This window comes from Macrobrachium nipponense, chromosome 41, assembly GCF_015104395.2.
Source record: "Macrobrachium nipponense isolate FS-2020 chromosome 41, ASM1510439v2, whole genome shotgun sequence".
Classification (NCBI taxonomy): Eukaryota; Metazoa; Arthropoda; class Malacostraca; order Decapoda; family Palaemonidae; genus Macrobrachium; species Macrobrachium nipponense.
The window spans coordinates 9,018,531-9,033,967 of NC_061102.1; the positions used below are offsets into that span (position 1 = coordinate 9,018,531).

At 35.9% G+C, this 15,437-nt stretch overlaps 1 protein-coding gene across 11 annotated transcripts in view; it reads left to right on the forward strand.

Moving 5' to 3' along the window:
• Positions 1-1,110: 1,110 nt before the first annotated feature.
• Positions 1,111-15,437, forward strand: part of LOC135212488 (bromodomain adjacent to zinc finger domain protein 2B-like) — a 99,017-nt gene continuing 84,690 nt past the window's right edge. For 7 of the 11 annotated variants that reach the window (XM_064245965.1, XM_064245971.1, XM_064245974.1 and 4 more), the window contains exons 1-8: positions 1,111-1,237; positions 2,503-2,591; positions 4,218-4,250; positions 7,068-7,253; positions 8,144-8,170; positions 9,122-9,304; positions 9,797-10,133; positions 10,722-10,893. In XM_064245965.1, coding sequence (XP_064102035.1) covers positions 2,504-2,591; positions 4,218-4,250; positions 7,068-7,253; positions 8,144-8,170; positions 9,122-9,304; positions 9,797-10,133; positions 10,722-10,893 — 1,026 coding nt within the window. In that variant the 5' untranslated portion in view covers positions 1,111-1,237; position 2,503. The remainder of the gene's footprint in view (positions 1,238-2,502; positions 2,592-4,217; positions 4,251-7,067; positions 7,254-8,143; positions 8,171-9,121; positions 9,305-9,796; positions 10,134-10,721; positions 10,894-15,437) is intronic. The other 4 variants (XM_064245968.1, XM_064245977.1, XM_064245967.1 and 1 more) reach the window with 3 other exon arrangements.

Consider the following 15,437-nt stretch of genomic DNA (forward strand, 5'->3'; position numbering starts at 1 on the left):
GTTTTCTTCCTTCGCCTGCATCAAATTCCCTATTCCCTTTGGTCTAGTTACAATCAGATGCATGCCCTATTGCAGTAACTCTCTCACCACGTTTAGTACTCTATTCTGGCGTTCCCAGGTTAATTAGCGCAAGAATGTTAGTTTTATGAGTTTATTATACACTTGCAGAGCGTCAGGAATATGGCACTGTCCCATCGTAATAGGAGCGTAAATGAATGTCCGTCATTTGTAGAAACGTATTTTGTTGTGACTTCAGTTTTCATCACGCCGTCAGGCGGATTTGGCTCTTTGTCACAAGTGACTCTGGGAGAAGAAGGCGACGGCCATTGATAACAGACCTAAAAAGTACTTGCAGAGAGAAGTAGATGAGGAGGAGGAAGAAATAGCAGTAGTAGTATTAGAAGGGGATTTGCATGTGAAACGACTCCCTTCTTCTATTTCTGAAACTTGTTATGGTTTGTCGAGTTCAGGAGGGCGTTTTAGAGAGAGAGAGAGAGAGAGAGAGAGAGAGAGGAAAGGCTGATACTTGCTCATAGTCCAAGTTGGGGAAAGAGCGCGCGGAACTGGTCTAGTAGTGGGGAAACTCCCCCCTTCCCCCCATTATCGGCCTCATGAGGGGGGAAAAGGTCTTGTGGGAAGAAGAGAGAATTCATTCGAGCATTCGAGAGTCCGTACTGGGGTCTAAAGCATTCCAGTGTAAAAGAGTTTAAAACCCCTTGCGTCTCTCTCTCTCTCTCATACGTATGCAGAGTCAGAGAGAGGCTTGATAGGACGCCATATATCAATAAAAAATGTATGCAATGATTATATCCCCTCCCACTTCTCTCAAGCATTTTTTTATCACATCAAACGAACCCAATAGATTTTTTTTTCTTTTACTGAACTGGTCCGGGAACAATGGAAAAACGATTATGGATCGTCAGGGTTAGACTGGAATTAAGAGACGCTTGACATGAACGGTACGTGTAGTGTTCGGATCAAAGAGGTGTGGTTGACGGTACGGAAGGAGAGAGAGAGAGAGAGAGAGAGAGAGAGAGAGAGAGAGAGAATTATATTGTAATCCAAAACTTGACATGAGTGTTTGGGGAACATGTGTTACGTAGAAATTTGGGTAATGTGTTGCACCATAAACTTAGGACATTATTGATGAATACAACAGTGCAACTTGCTAATATATACTTTTCTTTTTTCAGAATGAAATTTGTGAAATTACCGTCGCGGGCCATCCGTCGAGAAGGTAAGCCTGCAGAATAATTTGCATAGTTTAATAAATTACCTTGAAACTCGGTAACTGCTGCATGAAATTAGTTATGGTAAACGAATCTATTCAGTTCAGTAGAACTTGGGTTACGTTTTTTATTTTTTTTTTTCAGAAATGGTAACCAGACGGATTGGTAACAGATCTTTTACAAGCCAACACAAAATTGATACGTCTGCGATGCGTTGGTTAATCCAGTTTATATTACTTTGTAGACGTAAATTGGTAGGGCCATTATTCTTTACATAAGTGTCGCTATAAAAACGTACTTTATGTTGAGATTTTTTGTGGGTCATTTTATTATTATTATTATTATTATTATTATTATTATGCGTTTACTACTGCTCACAGTTATTGATAAAGTGACGTCATCTTATTACGTCTTGAATTGGAAGCGCCTCTCTCTCTCTCTTCTCTCTCTTCTCTCTCTCTCTCTCTCTCTCTCTCTCTCTCTCTCTCTCTCTCTCTCTCGTATGCTATTAATCTATCTCTTTATAGGTACGCCACTTTTTTCTTCTAAGTAGCTGAAGGTAATGTTAATGTCAAGAAGACGTCACCATCTATATGATTTTTCTTCTAATGAAAATCAACATCGTTGGAACATAGCCGAAATTGACTTGAATTTTAGAAGTTGAAAGTAGCTGCAAGGTTAAAAGAGAATTTTTTTCGTGTTAATATAGAATTAATTGCTATTGTATTGATTGATATCAAGGATATATTAAGGTTTCCCGTAGAAACAGTCTTGTTCTATGTTCATGAGGCTCGTTCAGTGTGATTCCGAGCGCGCGAAAATAAGTTAAACTCCTACTAAGTGCCCTTGATGAACACAGGATAGATAAATAAACAGATAGACTACAGTACCTGTGAGCAGGATTGCCGACAAAGTTATGCGTGAATTTTTTTTCACAAAAATTTAAACAAAGGTGGCTTGTCTGGCTAAGCAATAGTTCGAATTTTGGGTGAAATGGTAAACTATTATAAAGTGTGCCTCACTTAATTGCTTTTCTTTTGATTATTACTTAAGTCTATGGATTGTTCTTTAAAAGACAGTACTATTTGTAATAGACTTTTTCTTTCATGAAACTTGTAAACAGCAGCTGCCTAGAACCGTTCAATCCAGGTTCTTTGTTTAATGAATCAATCTGCCTGTGTTGCCTATTTTCAATTGTTAATCATTCCTGTTAGTGTTGTGATTCTTTCATGTCTTCATTGTCCTATTTCTTAGTCTCTTTTTTTTTTCACAGGATGGATAAAAGTCACGATGGGGAACGTGGGGACAAGGGCAGGGGCAGCCTACCCCCCGGGTTGGACCCAGCCACTGCTGCTCTTTACGGTGAGACACTTCATTTTTAATTTCTTCATTTCTGATAGATTTCAAGAATATCTTGTGTGTGGCCATTTGTGTGAATGGTTTCAGTGCATACTTCTGTTAGATTGTGTGTCCGTTGTCTGGTGTTTGTTTGTGTCAATTTATGTAAGTAGCCTATCGGGATTTTATATTCTTGAGCGAGCTTATAAAGAAGAGATTTTATACGTAGGATTATAATCTGTAAATTCAATACGCGTAGGATTTATACCTGCATCTTTTTTTTGGGGAGGGGGCCGGGGGGTTTCCATTCATTAATGCCTTTATAGTTGAGGGTTTTTTTTATTCATCTTAAACGTGATAAGTGCTGAGTGGTTGATTTTTCATTGTTATGCATTTAGTTACATTGAGTGAAGGGAAGAGTGGCAATATGTTCTTTTAGTGAACTTACCTTTAGTAATAACTACAGTGATATGTTACTACAGTGCATTAAAAGAAAAAAAAACACGATATTTGGTGGTTTAGGTTTTTATCTTTTAAAAAATCAGAAGTATTTTTATAATACCTTTGGTGGATTCTGATAATCTGATACATTGGATGCTTACATGTGCTTATACATGATATAAAATTTGAAGGTAGAACTAGTTTTAATTCTAGAATCCTGGGGTTGCATGGAACTGAAAAGTCAGTGCAGGTGGATGTGTGAATGAACTTTGTAATACATATAATTAAGTATCTGATGAGGGTATTGTGTTTGGAATCTGAGGCCATTACCTAAGGTTCTTTGGCCCCTTGCTGTAACCCCTGTCATTCTTTCCTTTTACTCTTTCTTCCATCTTACTTTCCATCCTGTCTTAGCAATCGTTTCATAGTGCAACTGCGCTTTTTCTTCCTGTTACACCTTGAAAACCTTTTTACTTTCAGTTTCCCTTTCAGCACTGAAAGACCTCATAGGTCCTAGTGCTTGGTGTTTGGCCAAAGTTTCTTATTCCTTTCCATGCTGTTTTTCGGTATTTATGAAAGATATGACTTGTTGGAGAAGAAATTTAATAATTTTCAGGTTTTTGAAATCTGAAGAGTTCTCTTGGAAAACTCACATCTATTCTGCCATTGGTTTTAGTGCTTTTAAGTTTTTTTTTTTATTTAGCGTAAATTATTTATTACCTTGAAGTAATCTTTTCCTTCAGTTAAAGAAAGAGATGGGGAAATTAACTTCGCCACATCTATGGCTCAGAGGCAGAGCAAAGGGTTTTTTACTTACTTTTTTAACAGTTTTTGAGAACACTCCAATTCCCCACAAACAAGCATTTTGGCTTTAGTAAAAGCTGGAGGTTTGTACCTATGAAATGAAATTTTTTGAATATTTTACAGAGGTTTGTTGTTTTTCTTTGAAGATTGGAAATTGATTGAATACCAGCTTTCAAACTGAATTAATTTGTCCAGTGATAGTAAAAAAAAAATTGAACATTTTTATTGTAATCTGTCACTTTAGTATTTATAGCAGCCCCAAAAAAGTAGTGTAGTTGAATTGCTTAAAAAAACAAACAGAACAAATTAATAAGGTAACTACTTACTTCTTTGTATAGCCTTAGCATAATGAATTATTTCCTTAGCACCATACTATATACACCCAATGATTTTCTCCTCCCATAGCTCCGTGGCTCCACCAAGAGCAGGCATTACTCTGTAAGTTAGTGAGCGAGGGTGATGATATATTTATTACAGTTTACTTACAGCTATGATCACACTGGAAACACACATATGCACATGCTAACAGTGCTGAGCCAGAGTCAGGTTACTTTAGCTTAACGAAACAGTTGTCATGTAGGAGAGAATCAAGATTTTGTTCATGTTTGTCCTAGGTGCATTGGTTTACAGTCAATAGCAGCCATTTTTTTATTAATCATTTTGATAACCTTGCTAGCCTAATATGCCATAAATTGCCTCCAGTGTGATTGTAGCATGGGTTATTGCTTGCTGCTTACTGTTGCAGTTAAATGTGTGATTTCAGTGTTATGATCTGGAATGACTGAGAGCACCAATTTGCTTCGTTTTTTACTGGCAGTCCCAGGTTATCGGCAGACTCGGTTATCAGCGATCCAGTTCTATGGGGTTTATCCAGCACCGTAAAATCGGTGATTTATGGTGCCAAAACAGGCCGAGTTCCGGTTATGGCGTGCCATAAGGATGCTTATGGCACCGATGACCAGCTATCGGCACCATGATGGCACCATAAATTGCTGACTTTCGGTTAAGGGCGGTTTTCGCTTATCGGCAAACCCCCGGGAACAGAACCCCCGCCGATAATCGGGGACTGCCTATATACAGTAAATAGTTTTAGGTTGTGTATGATCTTAAAATATTTTGTAATTTAGCATGTACATATTTTGACAGGCTTATTATGCTCTTTTATGCCATTAAAATGTTTCATTGTTAATCAGTTCATCATCTTCAACTACCATTTTGTTTTGCCGGAGTTGCTGTTTTTGCCTCCATGTTTGAAAGTCAGTTGGCATATCACATGTTTTTATACTTCTACATTTCTTGAGTGTTTGAATAAGTGAACATGATTGGAGGTGCCTTTTAGTCCTCACAATATAAGGCCCTCAGCTCACATTCGAGGAACCCATCTTGTATCCCCATGCATGGTGGTTGAAAAAGCTTTTGAGATATGTTTCCTTAAGATTCAAGTATGCTTCTGTCAACCGAAGCTCTGAATTAGGTTCTTGGTTATTAGTTGACTGATATGAATTGCAGTTTGCAGAGGAGAGGGAGAAAAGAGAGTGAGGGAAATTATAAATTTTGGTGATCAGGATGGTATTGCCATAAGAACAGAAAGGCTTTGGCCACCACATCAGAGCTAAAGATCTCATATATATGATGTTCCATAGGGAACAGTTGTTTATTTCTTTTCATCATCATCATGAGAAGTGATGTGGAATGACCTTGCAATGTTTATTGTTGATGACTCAAAGTTTAATCTATACCAGTCTCTCTCCACAATTACCATTTATTTCAAAATGAACCTTATAATGTTCTGTCTTGCTTTGTATGGAAAGAAAGCTGTTATCAATGGGGTCAGATTTGAATGGGTTAAAATATATTGTAACTTGCTGTCACTGTACAGATGGACACATGCCTTGTTCAATGAAAGGACATGCGATGCTGAATGATTTAAGTCTCCCAGTATGGTCATTCAGGTGTTAAAGAACAATAGAAATCACTTCTTGTAAGGCTAAGATGTGAAACTTAATACTAAAGGTTCCATGGGCATCAAAGTTAGATTTAGCAATAAAATAAATTTCAACAGTTTCAGACACATTTGTATTGTTAAACTTATCTACAGTTAATCTTATATTCCACAAAAAAAAGTCACTAGCACTTGATTGTCTCCTTCATGCATATTAGCGCTCAGCAAGCATATGTCTAGATGTAAGGTACTGATTTGCAAGCATAAATAAAACATTCCAGTATCCGTGGATAACAGTTGAGGAATAGTGGTCAATGTTTACTTATTGCAGTCTGCTCTCATGCTATGTTTTGAAACAGCCTGATATTAACATGCATTCTTACAATGATATATATTTTGTATGCAGTATTACAAAGCAGAATTACTATTTCAAAATCTTAGGACTGTAAAATATAGTTTACATAATTGTTTCCCCTTTCATCATGTGAATGTGTTAAATAAGTTTAGTAGACCATGAGATGTGAGGATGTAACTACGTAGTTTTATTTTTATTTTAGAGTACAGCATTAGGTTTTTAGAATAATATATAAAGACACTAACTCTTAAGAAATGTAATATGATGCAGTTGTAAGCCATTAAGTAAACTTTTGGAAGTCTTAGAGTTAAGAAAACCTTAATCTTCCCAGGTAGAGTATCAGTAAATATTTAAGCTTTAAATAGAAAGGAAATATTCAGAGATTAAAGCTATACATTATTTTTTAAATTACCTCAGTTGTATGTTCAAATTTTAGAACGGCCGCAGAGAATCCATAAATGTTATTTCTCAATACCATTGAGAATGTCACATTATTCTTGCTTTGTGTTACACGATCCGCTTTATTTAAATGAACAAAACAGTTATTTAATATATAAATCACTTATTGGAAAGCAACAGACATTGTTGGTTGCATCATGGTATTGTAATCCTAAATGATGTTTTATTTTGCATGGCTCAGAAATATGCATGTCAAGTCTGTGCTTTTGTGACAGTTCAGTTGGAAATGTTTGTCAATTGAAAGCTTTTGTTGTTTGTTTGAGTTTCAAGAAGAGACCATTTTTCAGTATATAATCTGCTTAATTTTTTTTCCGTATATATAATGGTTTATCAAGAGTGATTTAATTTCAAATGTTGTTTCATGGGAAAGATTTAATTACCTTTTTTATTCATTAGAAAATATTGTATTTGCACTTTCTCCTTTTATTTATTAGCGACCACTGTAAAAGCAATTTCTATGTAATCCATAATAACTTTTTCCTCTTTTTTTCTTTTACAGCCAATATGTTTGGAAGTGGTGGTTTAGGAGCCTATGGGGCCGCAGCAGCAGCAGCTGCTCTTCCAGGGTGGGGAGGTCTGCCCCCTGGTTTCCCTCCCACCAGTTCGGCTGCTGGTCTGGCTAGTTTGGCAGTGGCACAACAAGCACAGCAGGCAGCCGCGCTTGCTAGTCTTGGCCCTGCTGCTGGTGAGTAGGGGTATTTACTTTCAGCTTTTTAAGAGCTGGAGGTGGAACTATATTACATGTGATTTCTGTTACATGTTCATGAACTGAACAGGAAATGGATTGGCATTCAGATTTTTGTTTTAGCTGTGACTTATTAAGATTGGTATTTTGTTTTTGTCAATCTACTTGTCAGTATACTTATTGTAACAGCTACATCTTGGCTGTATTTATAATTATTTTAAAACACTTTTATAATTCAAAATCATTCATGTTACCAGATCATTCTTTTTATTTTTTAATCTCTTGAGTATCACATGTCTGAGGATTCAGAATAGAATTGTGTGGCCTTCTTTTTAGATAATGTTGTGGTGTCATTCTTTTACTGTACAGATGACCAAGCTATGACGTCGCATGCAATCAGTATTTAAACTTAATTATCAGATCAGTGTCGCTGATTTGGAATGAGATTAGATATGGTATTTTTACCAAAAATCTGTATGCTGCTAGGTCGTTTTCATCAGCTGTTGTTAGCCCGTATATTAATTTTTATCGTCATCTGCAAGGTGTTGTATCAGATTTTGACAACAGTTACAACTTTTTATATTCATTTTCCCCACAGCAAACATATGAATGAATAGGGGACTTAATTGCTTTATAGCAGAGTTGGTACAGATTGTGCACTTTAAGAGCACCTGTATGAGTTTGTGTAGAATTCTGTCATTATAAAAAGAATTTAATTCTACTGATGATACATAGAGTAAAGCACTGTCCCAGAATTGTGATATACATGAGATATATAACTGTAGATGCTAAAATATACTGAAATATTTATGCTTGACCCTGTTTAGGGAAAAACTGGCAAAAACGTTAACAATGATGATAATGTTCTTTTTTTTATCCCTTATTTCAAGCAGCGTACCAGGACAGAGCACTAGGAGGTGAGGAATTAACATTGCCCATTTTGCATGTTATGTAATGTCTCGGACATCTCATTCCATTATAGAAGATACAAGCATGTACATTTAATGGTGAAATTGCCATTAAATAAGTTTTCACTTGAATATAATTTCTAGATTGCTGTACATACTATATTCACTAATGTATATTCAGGAGATATTTCATCACATATCTCTTCAAATAAAAGTTGGTCACTAGTGCTTGGATAAAATAGACCGTACAAAGTATGGTTTTGCTTAAAATATGTAGGCCTAAGGACTAATTCCTTATAGATTGGGGAATAGGTAGTGAAATTAATTTTAGAAGAAAAATTAAATGGATTTCATAGAGAATATTTTTTCTATGAACAGTCTAATTTTGTCAAGGTTTCCTTATACAGTATGCTAAAGTGCCATTTCAACTGTGAGAACCTTTTTTTTTTTTTTTGGGGGGGGGGGATGCCTTAATATCAGGCCTTTGTTGTCCATTAATTTTATTCCAAACTTTTGAACTTTATATAGTGGGGTTGTCATTAAAGTAAAGTACACACAGTCCCGGGCTTACGACAGGGGTTCCGTTCTTGAGACTTGTCGTAAGCCGAAAATTGTTGGAAGCCGGAAAATCTTCAAAAATCATAAGAAAACCTTACTCTTAATGCTTTGGGTGTATTATAAACTATGTAAACTGCATTGTTATTGCATTTTCCCTCAAAAAGCCTTCCGATAATGATTATTTTGCATTTTTGATGTTATATCTGCCAAATCAATGTCGTAACCCTGCAACATGCGCTGTAAACCTGGAAATAATTTCTGATGAATATAATTGAAAAGGGTTGTAAGCCGAACCCATCGTAAGCTGGGGACTGCCTAAAGTGTTTTTTTAGTTATTTCTGTGCATGCTTTTGATATTACTAAAGTACAGAATTGTTAATCTCATAATATTTTTTCCCTCAGCATGGTGGAACTTGGCTGGGATGCAACAGATGGAACTGCTGTCTCGACTTCAGGGAGGTTCAGGCGGCGCAGCAGCTGCTGCTGGTGCAGCTGCTGCTGCTGCTGCTGCTGCAGGTCTAGGAGGTTTTGGAGGACTTCATCCTGAGCACCTTATGAACCTGGAACTCCTTCAGGCTCAACATGGTAAGCACACTTTTGCTGTTTTAGGATTTGTTGAGGAACGTTTTGCTAACTCGGTATTACTTTGAGCACCTCATGAACCAGGAATTTCCTCAGGCTCCTTATACACTTTCATTGTAAAAGGATTTGTAAAGAAAACATTTTGATAACACAAGATAATTAGAATAGAGTGGAAGTTGTAACTAAGCCTTCAATTATGTACAAGGATTGTAAAGAAAATGTTTTGACAAACACATTATATCTTTAGAATTGAAAGTATGTATATAAGTCTTTTCTAATTTATAAAGAAATAAAATGTAGACAGAAAAATGTTAAAATTTTTTATTTCTAAATGCTGTATAATTTCAGATTACAGTGGAAGCTGTCAGTCTTCTCAAATTTACAGAGAAAGAAAATGTAGAATGAAAAGGAAACTGTTTAAAATTGTTGGTTTCAAAGGTTATATGTCATGACTTTAGTCATGAGAGATTTAACTTCTTTTGACATTTGTTACAGCAGCAGCAATGGCAGCAGTGCTGAACACCAGTAAGGCCTCCACTAGTGGCAGTTCTAAATCCTCAAAGAGTTCGAGTAGCAACAGCAACCACACCAGCAGTTCTGCCAGCAACATCGCCAGCAGTAGTAGCAGCAAGGGGATCACCAGCACTCTCAGTTACAAGGGCTCTGCATTGACAACCACAACCACCTCATCTAGTAGGCTGCACGACAGCAGTAGTAACAGCAGTCGGTCCAGTCTGGAGATCAGTCGCCTAGCATCCTCTTCACACTCCTTGTCTTCCAGCTCCAGCAAGTCTAGTTATCCCTACAGTTCGTCCTCATCACATCGTTATAGGTAGGTAGTGTAGGGATGTGACCTATGAAACCCCTCACTTTTTTAAGTGAGAATATGTGAAGTCACCACTTTAAAATACATTCTTAATAGGTTGTGTGGAGAGTATTCCTAATACATAAAGCAGTTTAAGGGTGTTGGCTTACTTGTCATTATATATAACAAAAATTAATCCTTGTTTTTTTTTCATTCAAATGGTAGTAGTGTGTATTCTAAACTATTTAATTACTGTTAGTATCCGTAGCTCTAGTACCAAAAGCAATTAAACTGCTTTTATCCTGTTAGGAGTAGAAACGATAAGAAAAGAGTAGGTTTGTCATGGTAGTCAAACTGCTTGTGATGTTGAACCACTCAGGGGAAATTCAGGAATGCTTTTGTCATATTAAGTCAGAATTATGTTAACTGCATGTTTTCTTTATGATAAAGAGTATTGAAATAGAAATTAATGCGTACGTAATATGTTGTCACAGAGTAAAGTGGTTTACTGATGAGGCTACTTGTCTCCATAAAGTTGCTATAATTGCCTAGATATGTATTGAATAAGCTGAGGTTAATACAGGCATCATTTAGAATCTTTTCTATTCTCAACAGTTCACCAATTCCGGGACTCGAGAGCATTACATCTACTTCACACCATTCCGATCAGGGCTCTTCACCAAGTCTCTCTTACGGCATTGCCAGCCTAATAGCTGACAAACACCCGTCTCATAATAAGTCACATCACTCTTCATCTTCAACGTCGAATTCATCATCACAAGCAGAGGTAAGAAGTAAAATAGTTGGATTTGAGCACTCGACTTTTGCTTACTCAGAGTTTTTTGGCTTGGAAATATGCCATATGTATTTTATTTTATGGGTTGATGAACAAGAATTATTATTGTTATTCAGAAGATGAAAACTATGCAAATAGAACAAGCCCACGGGGGCCATTCATTTGAAATTCAAGATTCCAAAGAATATGGTGTTCATTTGAAAGAAATAACAGAAGGTAATAGGAAATGCAGAAAGAAGAGATCAGTTATTATTAGAAAAGGAAAAGTTAATTAACAAATTAATAAATAAATAAACAAAAATGTAAGTAAATTATAAAATACAAGGAGCATATTAAGAGAATTACGATAAACTATAATATGAAATGACATATCACAGAAACATTGTTCCATGGGTATAAATACAAGCTACAAGTGTAGCAGGTTTTGATCGTCTTACAACTGCCCTATTCATGTTAACCTGTGATTCTGTACTTTGGTCTGTTGGCTGGGTTGGTCATTGCGGTTTTAAAGATTTGTGGCTCAAGCAAACACTTCTTTGAATAAAAATGTTTTCAACCACTCACATAACTAATGCAGTTGAATTAAGAATGGGGAATAAAATTTATGATATTTTGTTATCTAATGATTTCAATAGTTATGGCTTTAAAATTTCAAGCACTATACTGAAAAGGTACATTCTTCAGAAATGCCATGTAATTACTAATATGAGTTAATACGTACGGAAATTTTAAGAATTTAAATATACAAATAAGAATGAGTAATATATTATTAATTAATGAGTGGTTTATCACTTACTATACGTATATGTATTGTGTACATTCATTTATAATATTTAATTACAAACCTATAACTTATAGCCATTTTCTTTGTTGTGATATGTTCCTCAGATAAACTTCCTTCGAAGGAATAGGAAACCTTCATTTTCCTCCAGATAATCTTTGAACCTTTGCAGTGATGTCTGGTAGGTCTCAACTCTTTATCCAGCTCATTCAGACTTACAATAAAGGCTTGCCTTCAGCAGATAGATACACTATTTTGAGATACGGAATTTGACAGAATGTTAAGATTCCATGACCAATCGTAGTTCTCTGCGTCAGTTCCTCAAGTAGACTACTAGCCTGATGGAGACCATAGTCCATTCAAGAGATATTAGGAATTGGGATATTGCACATCCTAATTCCAGAAATACTAATAACAATCTGGGCACACATGAAAGGGCAAACTTACGAAGATATGTGAACAGCTATCCAGAGATCATCTCAGTGAAAGCTCTGATTCGTCCATTGAGGTGAGAATCAGAAGGTTCTTAGTAATAGTAGAGGAGTTACTCTACTTTCAGTGTCTCCCAGTACTTACAACAGTTTCTCATAGATCTTTTAACAGCAGGCATCTGGTCTTTACAGGAAGTAGCTTGTCACATTATTTACAACTTACAACTTGCAACAGTTTTTCTGACCCTGAAATCCTTCAAGCAATAGGTAATGGGGAGGATGGGGGGCAAAATGTGTTCATTATGCAGTTCTTGATGTACTCCATATGTAAAGCATCAAAGAGGCACAAGGTCAGCAAAGTTAAGCCTTCTGGTGGAAGGAAGCAAGGGCTATCATTCCAAAGGTTGTGCATGTGAAGGACAGTTTTCTAGTGGACACCTCTAGGAGAATGGATTAGGGCCCTCCTTCAGAATGAACAGTGCACCTGGATTTATGACAGACATTGCATCAATAGTATTGAGCCTACCAATGATAGACTTCACATCTAATGAACCAAGCATTCTACTTATCTGCTGAATGCTATTGCTTAGACACTTGAAAACTGCATAAGCTTTCTAGAAGGAGGCCTGGCCATGGGAGTGAGACCTTCATCTTTCAGGATTTATCAGTTTGTTTAAGCTGGAGAACCATCACATGGAATTAAGCTGTTTATGAGTAATGAATTCACCATGGACAAGTGGGAATGTGTTCTCTTATACAAAATCAAAGCTTTTTTTTTGTGTGTGTAATATGCCCACCTACCTGTCCCCCATTCCATTTGTCAAAGGCTTACCACTTGAAGAATGAGCTGAGTTGACTACTGAGACCTACCAGATCTTACTACTTTAGTATACCTTTTGAGATAGGTTTTCTCCATTCTGAGAAAGTTTGTCCAAGGAACATTATGTAACAAACTTAATGGCTCAGTTATAAGTTTGTATTTAAAAATCTGTTTTATTGTGTATTTATGAAAATTAGTTATGCCTATGTAAATATACCTTGTATCATACACATGAATTTTGATGGTGACTGAGAGAGATGGCTCGTTTCATAATTTGAATAATTAAATCTGGTAAATTTTTTTCTATGTTTTAACTTCCAGTCAGGCTGTAGAATTAAATAAAGTTTAGAGACTATGCTAAAAAGTGCTTTGGGAAAATGTGTAATCCATATTCCTGATTTATATTCATTTAGTTAAAGAATAATTAAATATTTACATTAAAATTACTGTATCTACTTAGTGTAAATTTCATGTTGTCATCTGGCACTGTGTGCTTTTAGGAACCTTAGCTGTCTCTCTCTCTCTATCTCTCTCTATCTGTAGGTTATGTATATGTCATTTAGACTTAACTTGATTGATAACTTCTCCACAATTATGATGGTGAAAATATTTCTTACCTTCTCCATACTGGAAGGTATCATTTCACTTGGTGTGCACAACAGCCCTGTCTATTGGACCCAGAATCCAATTTTCACTTTCTGTATCTTCACACTCTTGTTTACGGCCTAAATTTCATACAGACAGACATTGCATTCACTGAAGTCTTTTTAGCATTGTATATTTGTTACATATTTTGCTAGCAAAGTATTTTTTTTCTAGTTTATTCCCACTCGGGAATTTTTGATCACTGTAGTATGCATGTGTCCATACATATAAGAAGCCTCCTTAGTTTGACTTATGCTTGCGAGCCTGGTTAAGGATGGACAAGCCAAGTGCCGATGAATAGTTGCTTGAACTAGCAATGTGGTGGTTGATGCTGAGTGGAACATTTCTCCCATGCTAGATGCACCCCACATCACACCTGTCAAATATTGTTATTCCTTAGACAGTCTGCTTGGAATTTGACACACTCTCTTCTCATCACTTCTTTCTGATCTTTTATTTTGTCTTACTGTCTTCAGTCTGGTGTTTTATGCATTTTTCCTTTATATTGTTCTTCATAATAATGATAAAGATTATTCTTTATTAAATTGTAATGTGCTTGAATTTTAATGGGTTTGTGAAGTGTTCTTTGGGTGTAGTAATGACCTCTTTTATTTAGGTGTCAGGTAGTCAATCCTTGTATGGAATAGCTATGTTGTGAGGATGGTTTTTTATATAAATTTTGGAGATTGTTGCCCTTTTTAAAGTATTATTTATTGTTATTGATCGTTAAGTACTTTACTTGAGTTTTTATTTTATAATAGAAAGTTGCTGGTCATGCATTGGGCTGCTTATGTTATCTTTTTCATGATTTTATGTTTGTACTTTTGTTCTGTTGGTGATTCCAAGTAGTTCTTTGCTTCAGTGAGATTGCTAGTTATTATTGTTGTTGAATTTGGCTACTTTATCCTTGGGGAACTGATGTAGGAAAATCTTGGGATTATCTGTTTAAAATCACACACGTTTTGAAAGAAAGGAGAAGGGCCTTCAACCCAAAAGTTAGGCAGATTATTTTGGTTTTAGAATTTTGTGGAGCTACATGCAATTACAGTAGGACTGTCAATAAGGAAGAGTTACACAAGGCACAAATATGTCAGTATCAAACAGTTGGAATAGATCTGCCTTTACAAATACTACCAGTAAAATTACCAACTGCTTGGATGAAATGACGCTTGAAAAGTTCAAGAGTTACTTGGTGCCCTCCTATTTTCATTGTTATATTTAGTTAGCAGATTTGCCATTGTTGTGACCTTTCTTGTCGTTGACCCTCATTGAATTAACTGAAGCAGCTATTCACCACTGTGTGTCATTAACTGGGCATGTAAGCATAAGTAAAAGTAAGAGGTCTGTATCTATGGAACATAAGAATTCTTTTAAATTTTCTTTTTTGATAGACTTGTTTGGATTTGTATATCACTGTACTCTTTATTGGTATGATGACATTAAGGTTTTCAGTGTTTCATAGTCTATGGGCACATAAATGTCTGGAGTCGAGGGTCTCTTGATTTTTCAGACATTTTTATACTTTATATTTTCTCCATACATGGTAAAGTGCTTCAGTTTTGATTAGGAACTGAAATTCTGCCATGTATATACTTGATTCAACTATACAAATGTCTTGTAGAAACAAGTCTCTGTACAACTTGTATTGTTTAGAAGTGCATGTCTGTTTGTTGACAAAGTTTAGATTTTATTTGGTGGGATAGATCGGGTCTCATTTTCATTTTCTGTCAAGTGGATTTACTTATATCAGAAAGTGTCAGCTTACTTGTAGTGACTACTTGAGAGCTGGCAAGTGAAAATAGATTATGTTTGGGGAATAATGTGGCAAAGGTCTTTAGCTGTCAAGTGATAAGCTTAG